The 25,810-nt window shown below is 41.8% G+C and overlaps 1 protein-coding gene across 2 annotated transcripts in view; it reads left to right on the forward strand.

The window, feature by feature from the left end:
* Window positions 1–25,810, forward strand: part of RPTOR (regulatory associated protein of MTOR complex 1) — a 161,218-nt gene that overhangs the window by 65,750 nt on the left and 69,658 nt on the right. For both annotated transcript variants that reach the window (XM_082326775.1, XM_082326776.1), the window contains exons 8-11: window positions 10,458–10,558; window positions 11,496–11,640; window positions 21,919–21,994; window positions 25,478–25,579. In XM_082326775.1, the coding sequence (XP_082182901.1) occupies window positions 10,458–10,558; window positions 11,496–11,640; window positions 21,919–21,994; window positions 25,478–25,579 (424 nt within the window). The remainder of the gene's footprint in view (window positions 1–10,457; window positions 10,559–11,495; window positions 11,641–21,918; window positions 21,995–25,477; window positions 25,580–25,810) is intronic.

Raw genomic sequence — 25,810 nt, forward strand, 5'->3', positions numbered from 1 at the left:
GTTAGGAGAACAGGAATCTGGATAATAAGCGTGAATTCTTAATAGAAATATGTTATCATACTTCCTTGTTTTGTAATAAGCTTCTGCATGGCGTAGCGAAGCGCAGCAATCATTCATTGCTCATGCTGCCAATAGCAAATTATCTCTTAGAGCAGAAGCAATGAGGGTAAGATTGCATCAGCTAAAATTTCTTGTTCAGTTTTTGCTTTAGTAAATCAATCCGTGTTAACTTGCATGTTTTACATTCAGATGAGGTTAAAAATGCTTCTCAATGCTACTATCTCTTCCACAGTATGTATTTTAGAATAGTCAGGCTCATCAGTAGTATGTAGGTATTTAATCATGCTAATTTTATATGTGAAAATTTGATTATCCTATCTCATCTCAGTTGGGGAAGTTAAGCAATGATTGTTGTAAAGCTGTATTTCAGAGGCACTAATCTTACCAAAATAAAAATAATTTTTCAGTTTACAACTAAAGTAATAGCGACAGGACCCCGGCTATCAAAGGAAGCGTTAGAGCGGTTTCAGAGATGCGTCAGTCTAGGAAAAGGTCCACAACTGTATTTTTTTTTTTTTTTTTTCCCCCTCCTCTGAAAGCCATTGTGAAAACGTGATGGGTTTTGGTTTTCTTTTGGTTTTAAGCCGATGAGAAGCAGGAACGAAATCTACCCCGGGGTTAACCTTGCTTTGCCAACGCACTCAGAGGTGTGCTAACGGGGTTTTTGGCATGAGAAGGTTAAATGGTCCTGAGGTTAAAAGCTGTTTAATGGTAGAAAGGTGTGTAGTTCCCTGACTGTTGTTTAACTGGGCAGAGTGAAGTGGCTGTTTTTTGGCCATCTTTGGCTGTTGGACAGCAAAGGTAAGGAGAAGTTCTTCCTGAACCGATGGGTTCATCATCAGTGCGGACTGAGATCACCTCGGGCCACTGGATGAATGTGTTCCAGTACAACGACTATATTATGTTAATTGCAATTAACATATTGCTACAAGAGTGTATCTAATCGAAGAACATATGGCGAGGGTCAGTGAAGGTCTGAGCCAGGTAGCTCAAGAATCGGCTTCACTGAGCAGTTGGATGTGCTGCTGGGGGTTACGTACTCTTTAAATAGTGGTTTACTGGCAAAAGAAGAATTTTCTTCAGTATTCTTGACCCTTGTTGGTTAATACCACAGCACACGTGTATTCTTTAAAGGCTGTCTTCATGGAACGCGTGCCAGAAGTAGGTTCCTGTGGATATCAAATATTTAAACCTCATCATCTTAATCTGCTACATATATCAATTATAGAAAACACATGTTTTTTATTACAGTCTCGAGATAGGCCTAGAAGATTTCCCGGATTGCCTGTGTGTATATTGTAATTTATAATTTAGTTGTCTTTAAAGCTGGGGAAAGAGTTTATACTGCAATTAAGCTGCAGACTTTGAGACTAAATTAGGCTGCACCTTCTTTGAAGGGCTCAGATTTCTAATTATCTAGGCTAAACCAGCATCCTGATGAATAAACGTGTGGTGTATCCTGATGCGCATTTATATTACAAATCTTCTGAGATGAAGCCAAAATAATCCCTAGTTTAGAAATAAAGATCTTTGCTTGAAGCCAGACAGTAAAATGTAAATAAAAAAGGAAGGAAATTATGTTGGTGGAGTGCTAGGAATTGAGGAACCTCTGGCTGCCACTTCACAAGGCGTTCCTACCGCCTTGGTTGCTCTCTTCTGCTTGATCGCAAGCCCTCCCGTTATCTGGGCTGGCACAACTTGTTGTGTGGCTGCTGAGTGCAATGAACTGGGGCTTTCTTCTGCTTTTAAAAAATTTTAGAAAGAAATCCTAAGGAATGGTTTAACTTGGTGTAGGGTGGGAATACAAAGCTGGGTGCCAAGAATCAGGGATGTACAAGAATGCTTTGATCTATAGTGCTGCATTGGGCTCCCTCTCCTGAAATCGCATTCTCAGGAGGGTAAGAGTGGTATATTGCTTTCCTGGATTTTTTTTCCCTGGGTCTCTTTTGCAGAGGGAGGGAATTCTCTAAACAAAAATCCTGGTGACCTGAGAGCTGTTCATGCTTCTGGTGGGGCCGCTTAGAAGACAGTCTTTTCAAATGACCGCATGAATACAGTACCACGATTCACTTTCACGACTGGAAAGGAGCCTAAGCCCTTGCTGTCAGGGTTTTGTGACAAAGGACCTTTTCTGAATGTCAGCTCTGAGTCACGTAGGCAGGAGCAGTGGGGGAGAAATTCGTCTTGCTGCAGCGTGTGCTGTTGCTGTTCTGAGAGCAGAGAGCCCATCTCTAGGCTGTCATTCACCAGCACAAAATCCATTTATCAAAATCACTAGAAATAACAAATTTGAGACTAAAATTAATTTTACTTCTGTGTTAAGTATTGTCAAATGTCACAGACTGGAAATTATTGATGTTTTAATGTCTATTGATTATTGATGAGTAATGGTTCAGTAGGAGCCAATTTAAAGACGAAGGAGGAAAAATAAAATCCCAAGATATCACGCAGCAAAAGTAATGTCATTGGAGAAAATTTACAAATTGTACTGTAATATAACAAATACCTTTGGTGCATGCCCTCAGAACTTAGCTGATCAGTTGCCTTCAGGATGGTAAATTGGAGGGCAGGTGAAGAAGAGCAGCTGGTTAGTACCATAATTCTTTTTTCCCAGGTGATCCCAGTAGCAAATATCAGCTACTCTGGTCCCTTCTAGTAAATTTTCCCCTGCCAGGCTGGCATCCTGCGTGTTGTGGCTGGAGGGATCTAGGTTAACATCGCCTGGGACCAGACCGGAGTGACCAAGAGCGGCAGGTCAGGCTGAGCGTGTTGGGTAGATGGGGAAATGCAGAGAGCGCCCTGGTCCCGGCCGCCCCGGTCACGGCTCGGGGTTAAACGAGTATTGCTTTAGCACTTTCTCCTCAAAGTTTACCACCAGCAGCAGCTTTTGCTAACTGTTTGAAGTGAGCGCATCAGTCTTGGAAGAGAGTTTGTTGTGTGGAAGGTCATTGGAAATGATGGTTTGTTTGAAAAAGTCAGAAGGACAACAACTGTCTAAGTATGGTAACAATCTTCCTGACTGTACTTCTGTTTATTTAAACAAAACTGTTGTTGCTGTGTAAGCAAATGAGGCCAAATGCTACACTGAAATTGTATTTCCATCAAGGTACGATATTGCCTTCTAAAATACAGTGCCTACCTGGTGTGAGGAAATACTGCCAGAGCTGCTGGTATTTAGGCTTGGCAGAAATCAGCAAGATTCATAACTAGATGGAGAAAGGCATTTAATTAAAAGAAAAAAGTTCTGTTATTTTCAGCAGGGCTCGACAGGGTCAAATACTGTTGCCTCTTGGGCAAGTGCCTAAAGGCAGCTGAAGGCAGAAGGCTGGTTCTGATGTTGACGGGACCATGGTCTCTCTGTAGCAGGTCTCTGTCATCACAGCTGCCACAAGTTAAGATGTTTTTGCAGATATTTAATCAACCATGTTCTAGTCCAAATTCTGAAATACTGCAGCCTGGTTTTTTATATTTATTATTTTATTTATAGTGGAAAACCTATAATTCTTAGTTTGCCTTTAGAGCCAGGTTAGGCAGCTTTCAGCCCCTTTATTTTCTTCCAGAAAATTCAGTAGAAGGCATTAGAGCATATTTCAGGATGTGTTTTAGTAAGTAGTATTAGCGGCAGTATAACAAGGATGCTCTGCCACACTACCTGTTGGTAATATGTTGCTCATTAGTACTTGAGTTGAGGAAAAACTTTGCTTTTGAAGATGTTATTCTGAAAAGTTTCTATTCTGTAATAAATCTGGTTTTATTGAAATGGAGTATTTAATTTTATCGCCATTGTTACAGGGTATCAGTCTCTAGTGTAGGCAAAGCCTATTGTAAATACAAAGTGAAGATCATACTCAAAAGGATGGTTTTCATGGCAACACCTCTTTCATATCTTTATACAGAGAGATGACTGAATTGAACACTAGCGTACAAAGCCGTACAGCGCTCTCGAACAAATAATTTAAGAACCTCAAATGTTTTGTCTTTCTCGAGCAGTTTGCCAAGGCTTCAGGAGCCCAGTCACGGCATGCCTGTATCATTCATGTTATTTTGTGATGAGGACATGTTGTCTTTGAGCACGTTAACTGTGTTGATCCTGTCTAAGCAGCTCTTGCCAGTTCAAGAGATTTCGACAGCATATATCCTGCCTGCGTTACTGTTTTACCATTTTCTGTGGTATACTCTCTCCCTTTTTTTTCTGAAAGAGGGAAAAGCAAGATATACTTACCTTTTTTCCCCCCTAAACCTCAAATTATTGTGAATGTTCGCAAGTATACCTCGATGCCAAAGCGTCTTGTTTTCTCAAGTCTGATATTGCATATCCCAATGTTCTATGTTTTATATTCCAAAAGTTGAGATAATGATGGAGCCCATCCAGGAGGAAAACCTGGCATCCTTTGAAGTAAACGCTTCCCCTGTAATTAAAGTGATTCATGGGATTTTGCTAAATTTCTGACAAGGACATCGATGGTTACACCTAGCGCGAGCTCTTCAGTGACCCTGACATTTTGTAGTCCTCACTTTTCACGATAGACTGCCGTGATTTAGGTCTCTGTAAAGGCGTCTGTCAGGAAGTTGATGGAAGAAGCAATTGAGAGTCCAGAGATGTTAAATTGCAGCGAGCAGCTGAGACAGCCTGCCCTTTTTTCCTTTGCTCCCCCTCCCTCAAAAATAGTTTTTACAAATGAGGTCTGCTTTGTCCTTACTGCCAAAGGTTCTCGCCGATTGTCAAAGCGTAATGCGAAAGACATCAGGAGAAGTGATACCAAGACAATAGCGATATTCCTCGTGGGGAAAGATGCTTTCTGGAGCCTTGCGACGTTCTGGTTATGTAGATACGTGCCCAAATAGAAATGAAAAGAAGCTTTAGTTTATAGCCGCAGGATGGATTTGAAAGAGCATCGTTGTACGAGGGAAGTGTGCTCACCCCAAAAATATTTTATCTGAAAAATGACACAAAGTAAATTTGTGTAGTGGAACTCTACAAAAATAACAAAAGTAAAGTAACCTTTACTTCTTTGAGAGGTGTAGATGATATTTAAAAAAAAAAAAGCATAACTGATCATTTCAAATAAATCTTTATAACTGTGTGAAGAAACAAATAGGAGATAGCTGTATGCGTCTCTTGTGACTGTCTGGTAGGTGCTGTTGGTTATTTTAACGGAGTGCTGTGGTGCAGCTCTCCTGACTGGGGTGGGAGGTTGGTACCTCTGAGTTTTAGTGCATGGAGATGGAAATCGTCTGATGCGTTTAATTGATGGTTGGCTGATTCACTGTCCCTGTCATCGGGGTATATTTGAATGCAATCTGAGAGTTAGGAGTTGCTCTTCTGTTGCCTTTGGAAGCTTAAACTTTAATTCTCAAAGATGATTAAGATCAACTGTCATTGAGTAATGCTGTGTTAAAAACCCCTTCCTCGCATCACTCACCTTGTCACTGGGGCATTACAAACTGTCCTCCACTTTCTGGGATGAGAGTTTGAGTAGTCCCATCTAGGAACAGAAAATACATGGTGTTTATTTTCATCTGCCGATTTACAGCGCTGACGGTTCCGACTTTAATTGATTCCTGTGTGCAGCGTAGAGAACAGCCCTGCTGCCGGTTCCTTTCTAACAGCTGCTTTCTAGTTCCAGTTCCAAATCTGAAAGCTCTGGTAGGGTTTTGTGCAGTTATGGAAATGTATTGCCTTTCCTTCTTGTGCTATTCCCCACGCGCTCTCTGCCCTCACCATTAACACCTAATGCATAGGTTCTCAAAGCGCTGAACAGCATTAATCTTCACAACGCTGGAGCTGGGTACAAAATTAGTATCTTCCTGACTACATATGAGGGCAGAAAGAAAATGAACTCGCCTGATGCCACGTAAGATGTGAGAATGACAGCCTATTAATTTCTGCTTCTTGACTGCAGTCCCTCGTAGGTAGATGTATTTTATATGAATCTTGCAGTCAGTCTTAGATAGGAAGGCCAGTCATATTGTGACAAAATACCAAATGCATTTTAAAATCCAAAATAAAACCTGTACCATACTAATGAGTAGTTATTTTAAGTCTTTCAATACAAAAAATAAGAAGCATAGCTTGTTCCCCAAGAAAGCAAATTATTCAAGTCACAAGGAGTCTCCAAGGTTGGGCTGCTAGCAGCAACTTTGGATTTCAGCCTGTCATTCCTGCATAATACCACCAGTAAGGTATGTATCAGCTCACAGCCTGCATTTAATAAACAGGATTTAGTGTCAGTGGTGCGTGGAACTCTCTATCCGGTGTAAAGATTCGAACTCTACCGTGAAACACCCTATTTCTATTTCTCCTGAAAACTGGCTTGAAAGTGGCCATCAAACGGTTTAAGCTCAGCATTTGGCTTGCTAGGGAATCTCGGCAAGGATCGCTTTGGTTTCTAATTAATAACGTTCTGACTTCAGAAACGCTGCTCGTTTGCTGCAGAGGGTGTTCTGCAATGCAAATATTGATGTGAAATCCTCACAAGAGCAGTTGTGTGGCCTTGCGTTCCCTCCGCTTGCTCTGGGGGATCAGTTAACAAACACTGTTTGAGATGTATATTTTTCCTCTGATATCAAGACAGACAGGAATTTTTTATAAGATGTGAATTTCTAGCCGTTTTAGAACCTGTATTTATACAAGGGAATATGCTTCATCTGAACCGGCATGGAAATAATACTGCTATACATATGAGAAGAAAAAGTTGCCATAGAGAAAGCGCTTGTTTCGTGTAGTTTGTCTTGATACTTTTAATATTTGAAAACTTGTTACAGAGGGAAAGCTAGGGTGCATGAGGATTAAATCCGTAGGATATCCGTAGGATATCTTCTGTTTGTGTATTTGAGTGCCTGAGTATTAATGAGACAGCCCAGGACTGAGTCTGTGGGTCTTGGTTTGTTGGGTGGGTGGGTGGATTTTTTGGTTGGTTGTTTGTTTTTTCCTTCTTTTTTTCTTGTTTTTGTGAGAAGCAAATAAGCATTAAAAAGCATCTTTAGGAAAGCTGATCAGCTTGGAGGCAGAAGCTGAGAGAGACTGAAGAGCAGTTTACAGCCACTTCTCTGCCTTTAAGTAGCGTTGTGCGTATCTTGATTTTGAGCCACAGTAGGCTATCGTTTGGTCTCTTAAATCACAGAAATCAGATTGCGTGTTGGTCCTGTAGTTCCTTTGGACCTCACGTCTTATTACAAATGAACAAATACAGTACGAGATCTTGATTCAGCTCCTGGATGAAATAAATGGGAGTGACTTCTTTCAGTCTAGAAAAGCAAGATCCTGGACCAGCGAGACTCCTGGTGGAACATTGCTATTCCACCTTCACTGAATGTGCTTGGTCAGGCCCTTGTCTCTGGTGTATCGAAGCTTAGAATAATAAACGTTAAGCCCAGAGGAGACTTAGTTTGTCCGCTCTGACCTTCTGCGTACGTTGGGCTGCAGAATTTAACCAGGTTACTCCTCAGCAGAGCCACATAACTCATGCTCGTCAGAAGTGTGTATGCCTTGAACCTTGGAAAGATGAAGATTGAGTTGTTTCCCTATCTTTTAACGGTCAAGTGCTCTTCTTTCTTTCTCCACTTGTGTAAAGTATTTATTGGCACCGAGATTTTTCTCTCTTGTAGGTGTTTATCCACAATGTTCAAGTTGATCCTTGGTAGGGTAGATAGAATGACCTCCTTAAATGTCTCACGGTGTGGCATTCATTCACTATCCTTTTTTCTTTCAAGCTTTTTCTGCACCTTCTGTATTTTGTATGTCCTGGTTTTAAGCAGTTTAAATGAATGCCAAAATGTGAATAGTAGGCAAAACATTCTAGTATCAGTCTCGGCGATACAAGGCAAAATCACCTCTCTGTCCACTGCTCGCTCCTTTGTACAAGACGTGCTGCTGTGCTGCTTTCCTGTGGTCAGCATCCGTGCTCGGTTGCCTGTCCATCGCCATCCCTAAACGCGCAGGGCTTTCCTAGGTAAACTGGTGTTTCTTTGGAGCGGGCTGGTTTTTGTTTCTGTTTTTTACTACTTGATGAGTCTTCGTGCCACGTGGAAATTTTACAGGAAAGAGTTCCTTTTATCTATAGATATCACTGCTAAAAAGACAGTGAGCATACTGCTGTAAAACTTCAGAATCCAAGATTTAAGGGACCTGTGTACTGATGCCAGTGGCTTTCGAAGTGAGGTTAACAGCTCAGATTTTCTTAGAATCTTCTATTAAACGCAAGTCATCTTATAGCCAAAATATACACGCACACACGCATGTATTTGTGTGTGCACGGGTATAGTCACAGAAAGGCCTTTACTGTGACAAACCAAAATGTCACTTGTCCCACACTATTTGTGCATGCTGTAATAACCCTCTGGCTTTAAGGGAGTGCACTTAAAAGCATTTATTTCTTAAATGCTCATGTAACATGCGGCTGGATTATCCCCAGTAGAATCATTAGTTGGCCCTCTGCTTTTGCTTTGTTTGAGGAAGAGGATGTCTATGAATATTTCATTTTTTTGCATGATAAGGTATTTTCTCCTATCTAAAATATAATCTTAAAAAAACACCAAACCAAAAAACCTTTGCTCGCTTTCACTGCATATCCTGCATATGAGCAGGGACAAGAGCAGATCGCTATTTGGAAAGCTGCCATCCCTGATATTGATTAATGCCACTTTTTTCTACTTTAAAGTATTTAATAAAATTAACAATTGGACTCCTCAGCATTTTTAGTACCTTACTACACCACAAATAGACTCCCGGTATGTCTTGCTGACAGGATTTTGATATTCTCAGGGTTGAAACTACATTCCCAGTTGCCGGCTGGGTAGATAGGCGTATTGACCAGATGGAGGAGGACCACGAGATGCTGTGGGTCGCGGAACAGCTTGCAGCAGCAGCGACGGCGCCTGCTGCGTGCTTCCCTCGCACGCTGCGCTGCCAGTCCCCCGGCTCCTTAGGGGAAAGGAATTCATTCTCTTTGTGGGGGGGAAGAACACAACAGAAAGAAAATCATTTAGGTTTATTATTTTATACTTTTTAGGCACGTAGGTGCTGTCATGGCACAAATGGGTAAGATTATGAAGTGACTACACACAGCATGTGTAGGCTACCGCTACACTGAAACCTGGATTAAGTAAAGCCTTTTCCCTAGACAAGCATCAAATCGTGCCCGTAGCCAGCGAGGGGTAAAACGTGGTGCCTCCGTTTGTGCTGTGACTTTGCAATAGGAGGGCTCCAGAATGCAGCGTTCGGCAGCGTTTTGGTTTGTTTTCATTTTTGGTTTGGTTTCATTTTTCTAATGAAGGCGCTTTTCAAAGTGATGTTTTTCACTCTGGGTTTAGTAACGCCTGATGTACAGAATTTAGAAAGAATGTGTCTTTTGCTGTTGAGTTTCTGTGGGGCAATATGTTAATCCTGAATGCCGGTTTCTTAACCTAATTTAAGTTACTGATTTCCATGAATGCCAGTGTATTAATTGGAAAATTCTTAATTGCAGAAAACGTCTCCTGTTTGAATGAAAAGCTGCTGATTGTGCTCAATAACTTTTTTAGCAAGACGCTGTATTTGCACCTGCAAGCAGTACTGGTGGCGGTGCAACAAATCTGTAGACTGATAAGCGCTAAATTAACGGAGTCAAGTGTTCAAAGCACCTACTGGGTGAAAAACTGCGTGTCTTTGTAAGAAACAGCAAACATGCCCCTCGGAAACGAGCAGCTGCACCACCAGAGCAGGCACATGCGTGCTCTGATCTTGGCTTAAAGCTGGGCCGGCAAGGTGAATCTGACTGGGTCGCGTTTCTTCACGAGCAGGCAGTACTTTGCAGCAACAGGGAGCTGTGACGTACGTGCGTTACTGCCAGACAATTTTTAACAAAAGGACCCTGTTTTCTAACTGTTCTGAGCTTTCTGTTTAAAAAATAATAATTGGTGGTGGTTTCTGGTTGTGGTTTTTTTGTTTTGTTTTGTTTTTTCCCTCAGAAATTCTTACACAGGGACATTATGGATCGTGAGCATACAGTTTGTAATATAAATTGTATTTATTATTAAATATTTCAGCAAGAAGTGACTAATGGATAAAATGAAGCAGGGTGGCACTTTTGAAGAAAAAGGCCTTTCCATTGTATCTCAGAAATCAGCATCATCTCTGTGATATCTTCCCAGATGTTTTCCTTTAGCTCAGTTATCTATAAACAATTTGTTGTCCTTTATCTGGCAATTCATCTCACAAGCAAATTCAAATGTAATAGATTGGATAAGGAAAGTTTGGCTAGCAACATTAATTCTTGGTTAAGAATTAAGGTTCTGGAAATATTGTCTTTTGTGAGCCTCGATTGAGGCTTAGAGGTGTGCGTGTGTGTGTATCTCAGGAAAAAAAAAAAAATTTTTTTTAATAGGAAATGTACTTGTTTTTTTTTCCCTACTTGTAGGATTCCTGGAAGACTGAATGACAGGAGAACCCCCCTGGGAGAGCTGAATTGGATCTTCACCGCTATCACAGACACCATTGCATGGAATGTCTTGCCTAGAGGTAAGGCTTGGGCAGGTGAATCAAGTATTCATCAGAAGTGAGCGTTGCTTGTTCAAAGCAGAAGGATAAATGAAATAAGGAGAAAATTAAAGCCTGATATTGAAAGAACAGACCAGACTGGATCTTAAGGCTAGTTAAATTTTTTACATTTGCTCTTTTCTACCAGAAGCATTTCAGCAACCTGATTATTAGAAACCAGGAGGGTTTTTTTCTAGTGCCAACATGATTGCTTTAGCTCGAATAATTTTCTTTCTTACTGTACTTGCAAAGAGCAATCTGTTTTCTTCCAGCCTTTGTTAGTATCATAAATAAAGTTTTTTTCCCTCTTTGCTGGTAAGACAGTCTGTGTTTCCCGTGAGTAACTTCATCCCATTTCGCTACCTCTGTTCTGCTCTGAATTCGTATTTCTGGAGCATGGGTGGCCAAATTTGTAAACAGTTTTCCAACTGTGCTCTTTCTAATGCTCAGTACAGCATAAATTCTTCTTTGCCTCTATAAAAGATGGTGCATTTGCGATCTTTTAGGATTCATTTTGGCTTCTCATAAGCACATCAAACTGCCAGTTAACAGGTGTATAGTTCTTGATATATATAAATAGTACACACAGGTCCTTTTCTCTCTCAGTAATTTCCAAAAACTTAGGGAGGCTGAGTTTAAGTGAAACACCAAAAGAAGCATTTTATCCAGAAAAGGCAAAAACCAACCTGAGGTAGAAAGTATTTAATTCTGTTAATGGAGAGTAACTGCAATGTTTTAAGGGAACTCAGAGGGCAGATTTAATAGTTGTCATATCATGTCACTGCAAAACTGTTGTAGATTCCTTGTTACTGGAATAAAATATTAACTTTTTTTTATGTTTTAAATGATTTTTGCATATTACCTGAGCTATTCGAGTTACAAAGATACACATCTAGTAATTCATGCAATCTCTTGGCAGATCTTTTCCAGAAGCTCTTCAGGCAAGACCTGCTTGTGGCCAGTTTATTTCGTAACTTTCTCTTGGCAGAAAGAATTATGAGATCTTACAACTGTACCCCTGTCAGCAGCCCTCGTCTACCTCCAACGTACATGCATGCGATGTGGTAAGTCGCAGCCAACAGATTGCCCTCGCCGCAAAGGCTGCGTGCTGGTGCCTTAAGGAGATTTCAGGCACTGTAGTCATGAAAGATTGTTACTACTTAAATCTACACAGTGCTTTACTGATTAAGTCAGTGGATCAAAAATGAAACAGCATGCGGCAGCGTAATACCCATCTCCAAATGTATTTCTTCTCTGTGCATACATAATTATAATGTAAATCTGTAATACAGAACCTTCAGTTCAGCCATGTAATCTTTCACTCCAAATAGAAAAGAAGTTGGGCATCTGTTACCTTTATTTTCCCAAAGTAAAGCTAGTCACCTGTGGCTGTGAAGGGTGGGGAGAGCTGAGGGCCTGAGGGAAAAATTCTTAACTTGCGTTGTTGAAGTAGAAGAAATTTTTTGCTGCAGAGTTCATCTACTTTTACTGTTGCTTTTAAGATGATTAATGGAAATGGAGGTGGCGCAGTTATCGAAAAGCTCTTAAATGTCGTTTTGACTATCGAAAAAATGTCCTGTGAATAATAATAATAATAAAAATAATAATAACGGTAATAACAAAAATACTTACTTTCATTTTTTGATTCAGTATGATTAAGAATAGAAGAGCACAAAATTCGGCTAAGTACAAACTGGTACAGTCAAACTTATAGTTCCTGTAGGAGAAAATGATAGCTGGGTAACTTGCTAAAAGGCTAATAAAATGGCAGGTAAACATAGCTGAGTGGGCTTAATTTGCCTGCATTTTCAAAATCCTTTTGGTAAGTTTCCTCCATAAAATTGCAGAGGAAAACACATGTAGAGGAGGTGTGAAGTGATGATGATCAGTGTAAAAGTGATAGCAGCATCAGTGAGTTCAAATTATATGTTGCGGTTTCTCTAAGAAACGGAGGCAAGCTACAGCAGAGAGCCCCAATAACGTCTGCAGGTGCAAGCAGTCATCGACGAGGCCTTTGCTGGTAATACAAAGTTGCTTTAATTATTGAAAAGCATGGAGGCAATAGGGGAGACTTTGGGTGGAATTATTAGCAATTGGGCAGCCTCACTAAATGTACCGTGTGTTGGTACATGGCAGACAATGTTCTGAAGTGCTTTGGACTAGCAACTATTGGGGAAAATTGTTTCAGTCATTTGTAAATATGGTGAGTTCTTTTATCGTTATGTCACATGAGGGACTGGGACATTTGTAAGTGAAGAGTAGAAAAAACCACCAGAGTTCCCATGTTGTCTTTCAGATGATGTTGCAGCTAGATGTGGCAGAGCTTGAGCCATAGAACTGCGTTTCCAGTTGCAGTAGAGTGGAACAGGTTTTTGCAGAAATTTTGAAATTAAAACAGTAAATTTCTTGAGTTATTTATAGCTTGCTTATTGCCAGCATATTAAAAACCTATATTTCTGGTTCCTTATGGGAATATACTTCATTCTTATTGCCAGTGTATTAAAAGCCTATATTTCTGGTTTCCTATGGGAGTGTGACTTGGAGTTGGTGTTGCCGTCCACGTGCTGAACCACAGGAATGAAACTAGGAAGACCTGGATCCCATTCTGTATCTCTCATAGTCCTGCTTGGTAGCATGATGGATTCTAGAAACACCTTCTTTTAATTGCTTCTATTGTAGTTCTCCTGGTGCAAAATGGTGCTGTAAATACCTTTGCAAAGTCCCTCAGACCATACCACAGGGTAATGGCACCGTTGCTGCTTTTTAGGATTTACCAGAAGAAGAAATTCCTTTAGAAAAGTCACATGCAGGGCTTTTTTCCTTGTGAGTCCCAAACACTGCCAAGTAGACAGCGAGTGAGCAGACAATCCCTTGACGCACTTTATTCAGTGTCCTCCAAAAAACGTGCAGTTTGAAGCAAATCTAGCAAAGGGGGAAATTCCACTTTTGTAAGAGGCACCTCGGTTCATTATTATGAACTTTTAGTAAGGACAGATTTAGAAACTAATTTAGGGCTCGCTTAAATATGTTCTAAAAATAATCATCTGCACTCATCTATCACCTTTCATTCAAGAATTTTCTAATGGATCCCTGATCTGAAACCTCCAAACCCGTTTTAGTGTTTAGATAAACCAGGTGACGTGACTGGAGGGCAGGGAGAGTTAGCCAAGGGAGGGTTGAAAAGAATGGAAACTTCGAACAAGGTGATTTGATGATCACGTTGAATCTGCGTCTGCGTTGTTATGTGGTGGGTGATGCAGCAAGTTTTTGCTGATTGCTGTTTTAGTGAGACTTTTCACAGATTTTTTCGTACCCAGCATCTCAGACAATGTGTTGGGGAGCGAGTCCTGGCTGCCGTGTCATCAGCAATGGGTTGATCTGCAAGCGGTAGGCAAGAAGCTCCAGGGTTCTCTCCTGCGGTGTTATAAATGCGTAATGAACGCAAGTAGTGGCTCTGGCGTGCATCAACCAGTGCTCCTCAAGGATCTGACTTCAGACACTAAGGGCCTTCCCCACCCCTCGTCCTCCTCCTCCCCTCTTCTGTGCTTTTTGGGCTGTTTATTTGGGTGGTTCATGTTAGGGCCTCACAGCTTCACTGTTCCCATGTAACCCTGATCCTGTGTGCACTGGCTGTGTGTTCCTGAGTCGGGTTTTGGTTTATTGCATGCAGCCGAAGCGGTAGTGTGATGCTGTAGCTTCTCCAGTACACGTATGCATATGTTCTCCTCTCTTCATTATCCTCTGGGTGCTCATCTGGCTTCCTGGGCTTTGCTCCTGTTGTGGTTTAACCCCAGTCGGCAGCTAAGCACCACGCGGCCGCTTGCTCGCCCTCCCCTCTGCCCCCGATGGGATGGGGGAGAGAATTGGCAGGGCGGAAAAGTAAAACCCATGGGTTGAGATAAAGACAGTTTAATAGGACAGCAGAGGAAGAGGAAATAATAGTAATAATAATGATAAAAGAATATACAAAGCAAGTGATGCACAATGCAGTTGCTCACCACCTGCTGACCAATGCCCAGACTGTCCCCGAGCAGCGATCGCTGCCCCCCGGCCAACTACCCCCAGTTCATATACTGGGCATGATGCCACAGGGTATGGAATAGCCCTTGGGCCAGTCGGGGCCAGCTGTCCTGGCTGTGCCCCCTCCCGGCCTCGTGTGCACCGGGCAGAGCATGGGAAGCTGAAATGTCCTTGACTGGTGTAAGCACTGCTGAGCAACAACTAAAACATCAGTGTGTTATCAAGATTATTTTCATCTTAAATCCAAAACACAGTGCTATACCAGCTACTAGGAAGAAAATTAACTCTATCCCAGCTGAAACCAAGACAGCTCCTCTGTTCACAAAGGTAATATAACATTACTGCATTTATCTGCTGTTACGGACACAAGCCATTCTGCATGTTCACAGCTGAGATAGTGACTAAAAATGGGATCTACATACAGATATAATTCATATCCCAGCAGAAGACTAACTGGAGAAACAAACTACTGTTGTACGTTAGTCCATTTTTCGCCCCACCTTTTGCAGAAAAGGCGTAAGTAAATGTCAGCGTTTCACTGACTGTAGCAGCGTGCACATCATCTCTTCTCAACTTTGCGTACGCTGTCCTGATGTCCCTCCTCATCGCAGCAGCCGCCATGAATTTGCACTTGTGGTGCTTTGCACTGGCCTGGCAACTCTTATGGGGGGCATCTCGCAGTCAGTGAGAGGGGAAGGAGCTCCTGCCTCGCTGATGCAGACGGGCTCTGAGGTCAGAGCACGATATTCCTGTTTTCCACTTCACTGTCTGTGGCTGGGCGACCGAGCTCTGCTGCTCCGGGTTGACGTTGCGTTGCTGAAGCCATACTGGGGCTGAGGGAGGCTGGCAGCCTGCAGCTGTCCGTGAGCGTGCCGGAGGGTGGGCAGGTGCTGCAAAGTGTTCCTTACGCTTGACTTAAGCATGAGTTTACCTCGTGAATAATTATGACTGCCCCTTTTCAGACATTAAATCTGAACCATTTGCTCTTTATCTGTTTTGCTTACCTTTGTCTGTGCTTGTTTGATAATTTTCACGATTTGAAATGTCTCATGATTTGAGGGTCTGGCACGGTTGTAATAGAAACACTGAGGTTGCTGGAGAGAGGAGCTTCTGTTCCTTTTGGGTTAGTCCTTTTGAAAACAACATTTTAAAATTTTGACCTACTAAATTGTTGTTCTAGTCAATTCAACTGGGAGACCACTGTTACCTGTTCTGTTAATTATCCTTTTTATCTGAATAATTGAGGAAAAGTGAAAACTTACTGAGGGAAAATTTGACCCACAAGCTGTCAATCTCTTTATTTCACCAAGGAGGGCACCATATTTAGGAATCAGGAGAGCTGATCTCTGTGCCTGCCCTGTTTGGTAGGCTCTGACATATTTAATTCCTTCGGCTCTTTCTTACTTTTATTGGCTTTCTCCGTTTTACCTGCTTAAGTGTAAAGCCTTCTGGGCACTGGCTGTTTGTACCTGTATGGTGCCTCGTGCTGTAGCTTCTTGGCTGCTGCAGGCACTACTATAATACAAGTATTAATATTAATATATATTGATTGACTGGCTGTGCTATTCGACTTCGAGAGTCGTTCTGTCTATTGTGCAGTAAGAATAGGAGGCCTGATGCTCTGTCAGCATCTTGATCTCTGTTGTGATGGATTATGGTTTATACATTACTGCTGTTGGCAGCAAGTTATATTCACGGCCTTTGAAAAAACCTAATAATGTGTTTGGAAATATTTCCTAACATAGGTCATATATTAAAAACAAAGTACCTTAATTATGCTTTGGAAGAGCTATGATTTGTCCATAATAGAAATATTGCAGTAGCGTATACACCGACCATGAAATTCTAGTTGAAGGAAAGTCATAACATAGTGCAAATAAAATAAGCTTGAAATTCTAGCTGAAAAGAAAACCGTGATATAGCAACCCAATTACAGGTAAGAGAGGAGCTGGAGTCTTTGAGCATTGTGGGAGTGTTGCGGAATGGATGCAGGCCTGCTCACTGATTTCTCAAAGAAATGAGTCTCATTTAGCTACACAGAAAGACTTAGTATCTCACCGAGAAGAAAGTGATTGTTTGAAAGGGTATTTGGAACTGTTTGACATTTGAAGGATTAGATTAATTCAGATTAGACCGTTGATTTAACCAGATTTTTTTGTGTCTATGTGTTAGTCTTAACATCTCCAAGACCCATTAGCGGACTACAAGTAGTTTAATGGAGAGAAATGTAGGACAAAAATAGCAAAGCATGTGCTTTAAGTCGTGGCTAGAGCAAGGAATGCACTGGTAGAAGAAAGGAGGATTTCATAGTTGTATCAAGTATTCACAGCAATAAATATTTTTTTTTAAAATAGCTGTGTCTGAGCAGCTTCCCAGCTGTCTCCCCTAAAGCAGGCTTAGGCAGTTCACAGTGGCTCTGTGAAGCAGGTGAATTCAGGCTGAAATCTGAAAATTCAATCAAACAGGGTATGTTGTTGAATTGTACTTGCGGAAAAAACAAACATGAAAAATCTTGTCCAACAGACTTGATAAAGTCTGAAATATTTAACAGTTCCAGAAATACAATTCAAAACAAGCAGATACCCTCGTGCCTGAGCCCCAAGACTACAGATGGCTTCAACTTCTCTTGGTTGCTCCTCAGCACGGCTGTCCCCGTAAAAAACACTCATTTTCACTAATACTATGTGCGGTGCAATATAATACAAACTATTCCCAGAAGAAGAGAGAATGTTAAAAGACATCAATAATATGTTATAAAAAACGTGACATGAGAATTAGAAGCATTAGACGTTGAGTCAGCCCAGAAAATCTGAGTGTAAGAAAATCTGCCTTCATGATCGGTCAGCTCATGTAGCACATGTGGGAGAAGAAAGAGCAACGCCCATCTCTGTAACCGTGTTTCATTTATGCTGTTAAAGTCTTAGTGTGGGCTTCCGTTACCAAGCATTTCATGGATTTGCACAGTAAAACAGTCGTTGAGCAAAGCTGCAACTCTCGGCCTTCTGTTCTTTGCTTAAAAGTCCAAACTTTGCAGCACCTCCGGGAAACAAAGTAAAGGCAACTGGATGAGTTCACATTAAATTATTAAAACTTTAAACAGTCCTACTGTAATGAAACTGGTATTGAACTGAGGAGGGGAGATAGATGGAGTCTGGGAGGCATGTGACTAGGGACTTTGTGCTGAAGGGCTAAGAAAAATTGAAGCTAAAATATAAAGACAAATATATGAGTTTCTATCATGGGAGAAGAGTGTTAATGATGGAATTCAGGGGAGCTCTTTCCCTGTTTAATTTGGATTGTAGAATTATGGAGGAGCAATGCCGTTTCATTTTTAATTTTCATGTATTCTGAAATGCTGTATCCTTTCCCAGGATGATGGCTTGCATCTTGTATGTTGAGTACCTTGTTGAACTGATTGATCAGTGCCGACAGAGATGCAGGGTGTTGTTGGCTTGTTTTCTTTGCAGGATGTTTCTGTTGGCATGCTGCATTGCTTTGCTTGTTTTGGATAAACAAAAGCACTTTCTTGGCTGTTTTTTAACTGAAACAGTCTTCCAACTAAGGACAGGATTTAATATACATTTATTCCAAAATATATATGGGAGATGCATGAGAGTAAGTATGTTTTCTCAGTAGCTGAACCTAAGGAGTCCCCCGTCCTAACATCGTTGCAAGACTGTGAGTTTGACCCCTTTCTTTAATGAGGTTGCTTCACGGCATAGCGTGGAGCACTGTAAAAGGCTTTTGCCTTTTTTGAGATGTGATGCTATTAAAGTTGCCAGGTCTCGAACAAGCGCAAGGGTAAGTATAGCCATGCTGTGTGGCTGATTGCATAAAAAAAATCTTTTGAACTTGTGGTTTGAGGGCTGCTGGTCCTGCTGACGGGCAACTCGAGCTTCACCTCCTGTGGTGCCTCTTTCCAGGGTCTCTCTAGTTACTGCCTTGTATGCGTTGGTTTTAGACCACATAGAAACAGCCACCTCCTGATAGGTGGTGTATGATGGAAATCTTTTGGACTTGGTCAAATCAGTCACTGTGTGGGACTGCTTGTTTTTATTGCCCTTTTGGGGGAGACATAACAGGACCACATGTAAAACCTTACGGTAAGGGTATGGTAGCTTCTAACTTAACTGGGGTGGACAAAGAGGAGTTGTCCTCTCTTGTGCAAGTGCTCTGTCAGTTTGTTGTACATCCAGAGCGATTAGGACACCCTAGTATTAAAAATCTCATTAACACATTCCTTAGTAGCATAACATAGTGAAGTTGAAACAGTGCGATATTTCAGTAGGTTATCGCCCGTGGATGCATCGTGGTGTCGTCTTGTCGCAGGGTTTGGGGGTTATTGGAAGAGCGCAATAAGGAAGGAACAATGCTGAAGTATTACCCGGCTCTTTTTGTACCTGATGTACTGAAAACAAATCTTCCAAAGCGCTTTGCAAACAGTAGCCTCTGCAAAGAAGGAAGAGAGGTAGTGATCTCTCGGGTTAGCTTTCATAAATCACTTCTAGGATGCAACGCCACCCATCCTTGTTCCCCTGCTGCTCCCTAATTTATCTCTTGTTTGTGTGCTAAAGCATAATATTAGTTCAGAGAGCATATCTACAAATTGCCTACCTTTCTAGTTCCCTTTGGCATATTAAAACAGTCAATCACTGCTTCTCCTCCCCACCACCAGCAGCCATTATTTTCACCATGAGTGTAACAAGTATTTTTCCCCTTCTGTTTCTCTTCACGTACTCCGTGGCGTTAGTCCTTTACCGTCCTTTGGGGCTTGTTTTGAATCTTTTCATTATTGTAATGCCTGTTTAATGCCATCATCTATTTTGCCAATGCAGCGAGTTAGCTATCCGACAACTCATTCGTGAGTTGTGCGACCTAAAGTCTCGCAAGTAACGCGTAGCTGCTCTAGTAGTTGGAAATAGTGTGGTGTTTACTTCAGGCAAAACTTGTTTGCTCACGTCTCGTTGGGTGGGGAGGCTTGCGGTTTCCTGCGGAGACGGAGCAGCAACGGTGTGTTGGGCTGGTTCGGAAAGGCTGGAGAATCATTTTAAGTAGTTGACTTGATTAGTCTCTTACACAGTTGATGTTAATCAGCAGCTCTCTAGATTGCGATGAGCAGTGATGTTAAGATTTTATATTGGTGGTTACGCTTCTGAAAGATTGAGTAACATTGGCTCTGTGGCTACATTGATTTTTAACGGCCTGCTTTTAGAAGCGTAAAAAGAGATTTTGTTTTAATCTACTAAAATCTCTTTTTAAATTTTCGTTTGTTCTTTCTGATAACACTTAAAACCTTTGAGATTTGACCTTGCAGGGCTGCTTTGGACGTTTTTATAGCAGTATTAGTGCTTCTTGCCTAAAATGACTTTGAGGAGCTCAGCATCTTCGCTCTGTGCCTCTGCCGTATAATGACCTATGCAGAATCCTTTTATAGGCAGCCAAAATAAGACTAGTTGTCTCTGATCTCTAAACCATTTTTCTCCTGTGTAGTAAAACTTATCTCAAAGGCACTATGTATTGACATTTTCTAATGTTTGAGAGAATTTCTTTAAGTAGTATTGTCCATTCCTCCAAGAAACCTTGAAAGTCAGAAATATTCATTCTTTGCTTGAAGTAGAATTGTCTTTATATTTGTACTAATTGACTTTGCCTCTGCCTCAACCAGAAGTAAACGTCTCTCTCATCAGCTCTGTGTAAACATTTTGTCTCCGGCATGGGTCTTTATTGAGCATGTGAGGAGCATTTGTTGCCTGTGCTTTGATTATCTCTTGATTACCTCTTAATTATATTGGCAGTGTATTGTCAAGTGGAAGGTGAATGCTATGAAGCAGAGGGACAAGGTCTGGGGCAACTAAACCAAGCTGCATCTCTTGAATCCATAGAAAAATGCAAGAACCTTATAGTTTATTTTTCCATCTAATTGGAGAGATTGTTTTCGGTTGAGAACAGCTGCCAGTTAGGCTAATGGGATAGATTTTGCCCGGCAGTCGTTCTAATGGAAGGCTTTGTTTGACTCAAAACAGGGTGATTTAAGAACTTACTAGAGCAGGTAACTAAAATACACTGTATTGATTATCACCTATGGCCTTACGTCTGCAAATGTTCCTAGGAGAAGAAAAATTGCTTAGCCTATTGATGTTAACACATGATGGCCACAAGCCATGGAAGAGCAAATGTTTCTGGAGAGTAAATTAGTTTCTTTTGTGTAAGAAACCCAGTGGGTGGTGGTTTAACTCACGAGCCGTTCAGAGTGCATAAATTCATATGTGAAAATGAAAAGTGCGTGGAATGTCTACGGACAGAGTAAGGATAATCGTTTCTGGGCTAAAAAGTGACTGTTTCACTTTTTTAGAGGTGTTTTAGGAACTTTGGAGACCAAATACATTTATTTTAGTTTGTTCCTGTTTTACTTTGGGCATTTTGAGGCAGGCTGTTAGCATGTTTTGTTTGCACTGAGTCAGCCACACCAGTTTCCTTGGCCGCTGTGCGTAACCGATGTGCTGTTATAACTGTAACACTAAAATATTGTAAGTCAGGATACTTCAGCCATTAAATAGTATTGTAGATAAATGTAAAAACTGAAATCTTGAAATGTTTCCTCTTCTTCTGGTTCAGTATACATCCCTCCGTCCTTAGGGTGAGTCATGTAGAGCCAACCTTTGTAAACAAGGTTGCCACGCAAAATCCAACTTGGATTAATGGGGACTGAGTTACTTTTCTTGGCGATATGTGCAGTGACACACTGTCTGTGTCGAGGGTGCGGAAAAGGAGAATTAGCGTGGTGGTGTAGGTGTACCCGTGTATTGTGAGTTGGAGGGCTCGTCAGCGGGACTGCATCTTCCTGAGCTGATGTGACTTGAATACGGAGCAGGCGAGGGTTTGGATGCATACAGAGGTGTGTGCTGAAGGATTATGGGTTGGAGCTAATCCAGGATGGAGTTCATTTTTCTAGTTTAAAAAAAAAGGTCATCCATTTTTGCATGAGGACAGGGGTATAATAAGACTTCAGTTCGCTCTGGCTTCTTTCTGTGTTACCGAGAGGAGCAGTTTCCAGGAACTTCAGCTAGGGATCTTTTTACCTTGCTCACGTTTTGTTGGGCAGCCTGATGCGATGCTGGACTAGACCTTCTCACTGTTTCTCTGAATAGTTTTCATATGTTATATCTGTCTTTAAAAAAAAAATGGAATATTAAGCATTTCTAAGCCAGTCAGACAGCACTGCTTTGTCTAGATACTTGTATGATCAGAATTTAAATTTACCTTGATATTACTTATGGATAACTTGTAATGACTTTTCTTTCCTCTTCCACCTTTTCCTCTAGGCAAGCATGGGACCTTGCAGTTGATATTTGCCTTTCCCAATTACCTACAATTATAGAGGAAGGAACTGCCTTTAGGGTAAGTTGGATAATATCTTGAAATATCGTGTGCCCAGTTTAACACGTTATTTGAAACCTCAGTTCAGCGCATCACTTTTGCTTATTGAGTCTTGAATTGTTGCAGTTTAAGGGTTTATATTTTTTGAAAATTATAAATGTCTACTCACCTCGCTTAGAAGAATAGATTTAAAATCAGCTTTAAGTTCTTCGCTATTGCATGAGATGTCTGATTCAGCCTGCACCTATTGGTGAGGAAGAAACTTGTGCCAGTAGAAATGATGCCCGAGACCTGACTCTTAACATTTCAGAGCACTCAGTCTTGCCTAACAGTATTGTTACAAAAAACAATCCCAACACGCCAGCATGATTTTTGAAATGAAAAACTTGAATGCAAAAATTATCTCTTAGTGGAGTTATGTTTATTTGAAAATAAAATAAAGGTTGAGGGTATGTCCAAAGTGTTTTCTTAAGCATAGTATTGTTAATATGAGACATTGGGGTTTTTTTTCTACTTTAGTTTATCTCAGAGAGATTAAAAAGTAAATTTTTTAATATTGTATTTGGCTTAAATTCCTCTAATCAGAATGGATTTTTCTTGATATTCCTTTGACATTTCATGAATGGAAACCTTTACATAATAATTACTGTACAACCTCAGATACCTGTTCCACCGTGATGTTCTCTCTAATTTTACAGTTACATTCTTGCATTTTGTTTATGTTACCAAACTTCCAAAAGGTCTTCTGGCTGCGATTGCAGGTTGTCTCCGAAGACCTGAGTGCAGGAGGAGAGCTGTGGAATTCTGCGAGAGTGGGGGTTGATAGAGACGCCCTAAGGCTTTTATCCTCCCGCTCCTTTTTTCCACCCATTGTATGTGCCGTATTTTAAAATTTAAACAAATATGATTTTTCCTTTCCTAGCTGATGTTCATTTTTATTTCGGGTCTCTAACAATGTCAGTGGGTGCTTTTATATTAGTTTTCGACCTCGTCTGGGCGCTCACTGTCAAGTGAGTTGAAATTTAGCAAATTTCTCTGTATTTCAGGGATGAGAGGAAGCAAATACTTGCTAGGGATTAGACAAGAGATCAGCAAATAAGAGTGGTTATTCTCCACTAGTGATTGATTCAGTTCAGGGTGGAAGCAATTTCCAAGCAGGTTTTCAAGCCTGACAAATGTAATTTCTTGCGTATTTTGACTAAACTCGAGGTAGGTAGAGCTATCAATGTGCAGTCGCAGCTGGGAGCCTGAATGCTGCGAGTTTCCAAGCTAGCCCGGGCACTAGACGTAAAGGCAGGATCGAGTCCTCTTCTCGGCTCTTACGCTTTCATTTAAAATCCAGCGTGATTAATACCGTGTAGGTTTGTGCCTGTTCTGTAGAGGGAGGACAGATATTAACCTGTTGATCGTCTCTCTGAGACGCCTACAGAAGGCGCATGAAACTTGGCTGTAGGTTTGGGAGGGAGTGGCAGGGGCTTAGCTCTACTCTGTGACAAATGGGTTGGAGCAGACAGACAGTCGCACACCTCTGATCTATTCCTTGTGTTCTAATCAACGTTTCGCCCTCAAACCTCTTGATTTACGCCCAGCAAGAAATGTTGTACATCAGAGAAGGTTAGCTGCTGCTGGCCAGCCGTAATCCTGGGAGAAATTGTCGTTCAACGCGAGGCAGGGGGACGGGGCGTTGCGTTATCGAGGTTAGTCAGCCTGTTTTGTAACTAGGCTGGCAGAAGCAGCAATCAGTGTCTGGGATGTCAAACGCCCGGGTGAGTCACAGGATTACCTGCTGCCATCTATTCGCCGGCCGAGTTGGCCGCTGCGGTTTTAGAGTCCAGTCTGGCCCTGGATAAAGCAATTGATAATCTCTTCAGGGCTCTTTTGTTTCAGCAGCGCGTTATAAACCACGTGCGTCTGACTTCTGCTTATTCTCTAGGTGTTCTTTCCTAGTCAGACCTGGAAAATATCATACCCTGATGGAGAAAGGCCTGTGGGCTCATGGCGCTCGTATGGCGGGGTGGCGGGGGAGCGACTGGGCTTCTGGCGGCTTTGTGCTGGTTTACTCTTCCTCCCCCAATCTCTTCCCTGCCTCCTTCCCCCTTGATTTGTTTCCCTGTAGATTTCTAACTGGAAGCTGCTGTGTGCTTCGGTCAGTACTTTCTCATAGCTAGCTTGTACCACGTACGTGGTGTGATAGATGGCAAAAGGAACGTTTCTTCACGCGCTGCCGCGCTGGCGGGGGATGCTGATGTGCCCACGGGCTGTCCGAGCGTGCACTGCGGAGGGAGCGCTTCGGGGAGTAAACGTCCCGTTATTGGCCAGTCACCATCGGTGTTAGGAGACGAGAGATGCTCTGCACACTTCAGCAGGCTCCAGGGACTTTAAACGTGCTGCAGAATGTCAGATCTCACCAGTAAACTTCCTATTTCTTCAGCCAGTGTGGTGCACCCCCAAACGATCACGTCTTGTTAGAGTAAGGCTGTAGTTACGTCGTGTGTGTTTTCAAAGTATGCAGTATTTTCTCTACTTGTATTTGCTGTCCCCTAAACCAGATTCTTTTGTGTCTAGAGATACTACAAGCTAGTATCCTTTGTATTTACTGGATGCCATTCAGATGCATTTTGTAAAACAACGTATGATTGTACTGTCTTAAGTACTAAGTACCAAAGTACAACTGATAGGTGTTAGCAGATGGGAGTTCTCACCCCACCCCTCGTATCTTTAGTAGGGCACTAGCGTAAAGTCTATTAAATACTGTAGCACTCTGCATGTTATTTTAATGCTCGTTTACCCACACTACCAGGATATCTCTAATTAAATTAGTGGATTCAATACCTTAAGTAAATTTTCTGATTTTTGTTTGCCTATATGAAGTTCTTTTACTGCGTTCCAGGTGTCAGAAGTGATGGATAGCTAAATAAAAAGCTTGAATTAAAAACCCTGATAAATAGAAGGCAACCTCCTTACGGCCCAAACGAGCACATTTGAACGGCCACCTGTTTGTAGGAGAGGTTTATGGCAGCCAGGGAAGACTGAGATGTGAATGGACATATTTGTTGTTGTTGCTGGATTGCGTTCACCGGGGACTGGGCCGAGGTTGCACTGTGCGCTGCTGCAGGAGTGAAACTACCTCTGCAGAGCAGATCAATCCATTGCTGTTCTATCTGCGTCTCACGTGGAAACGATTAACCAGATTTCCCTAAGACCTTTTGTGATAGCTTTTCCTGTTTCTCTACTCTTTCCTTCTCCTTTTTTCAAACGCTTACATTAGAGAATGCCAGCATATTTAAAGGGAATTGTATCTGGTGGTTTTGGAAAATTTTTATCCATTAAAAAAAATGCAAACAAATGTGAGCCAATTAAAAAGAATTGGTTTTGGAAACAATAAACTGCGTGAGTCCATAGGTGCCGAAACGAGTTGTTTCACATCTTTTTTTTTTTTTTTTTTTTTTTTTTTTTTTTTTTTTTTTTTAAACCAAACTTGCATTCCTGTTCTTGCTCCAACAGCACAGTCCCTTCTTTGCGGAGCAGCTGACGGCTTTCCAGGTGTGGCTGACCATGGGCGTGGAGAACCGCAACCCCCCGGAGCAGCTCCCCATCGTCCTGCAGGTGAGCGGCTGGGGCAGGGAGCTCGGCCACAGCTGGCACAGCGCGCTTGTGCGTGTCTCTCCCTGCCCGCTGAGTGCTGTGCTATCAACCAGATGGCGTTTGGGTACATAAATTACGTGGGCTCCTTCAGGATTAATTAGAGCTGATTGCATGTTTGCTAGACCTGTGCAGATGAAGACAAAGTACTTTTCTTCCCCCATACTTTCACTCTCCACTGAGCAAAACTTCCCA

The sequence above is a fragment of the Platalea leucorodia genome (genome assembly GCF_965183815.1).
Source record: "Platalea leucorodia genome assembly, chromosome: 14".
NCBI classification, from domain to species: domain Eukaryota; kingdom Metazoa; phylum Chordata; class Aves; order Pelecaniformes; family Threskiornithidae; genus Platalea; species Platalea leucorodia.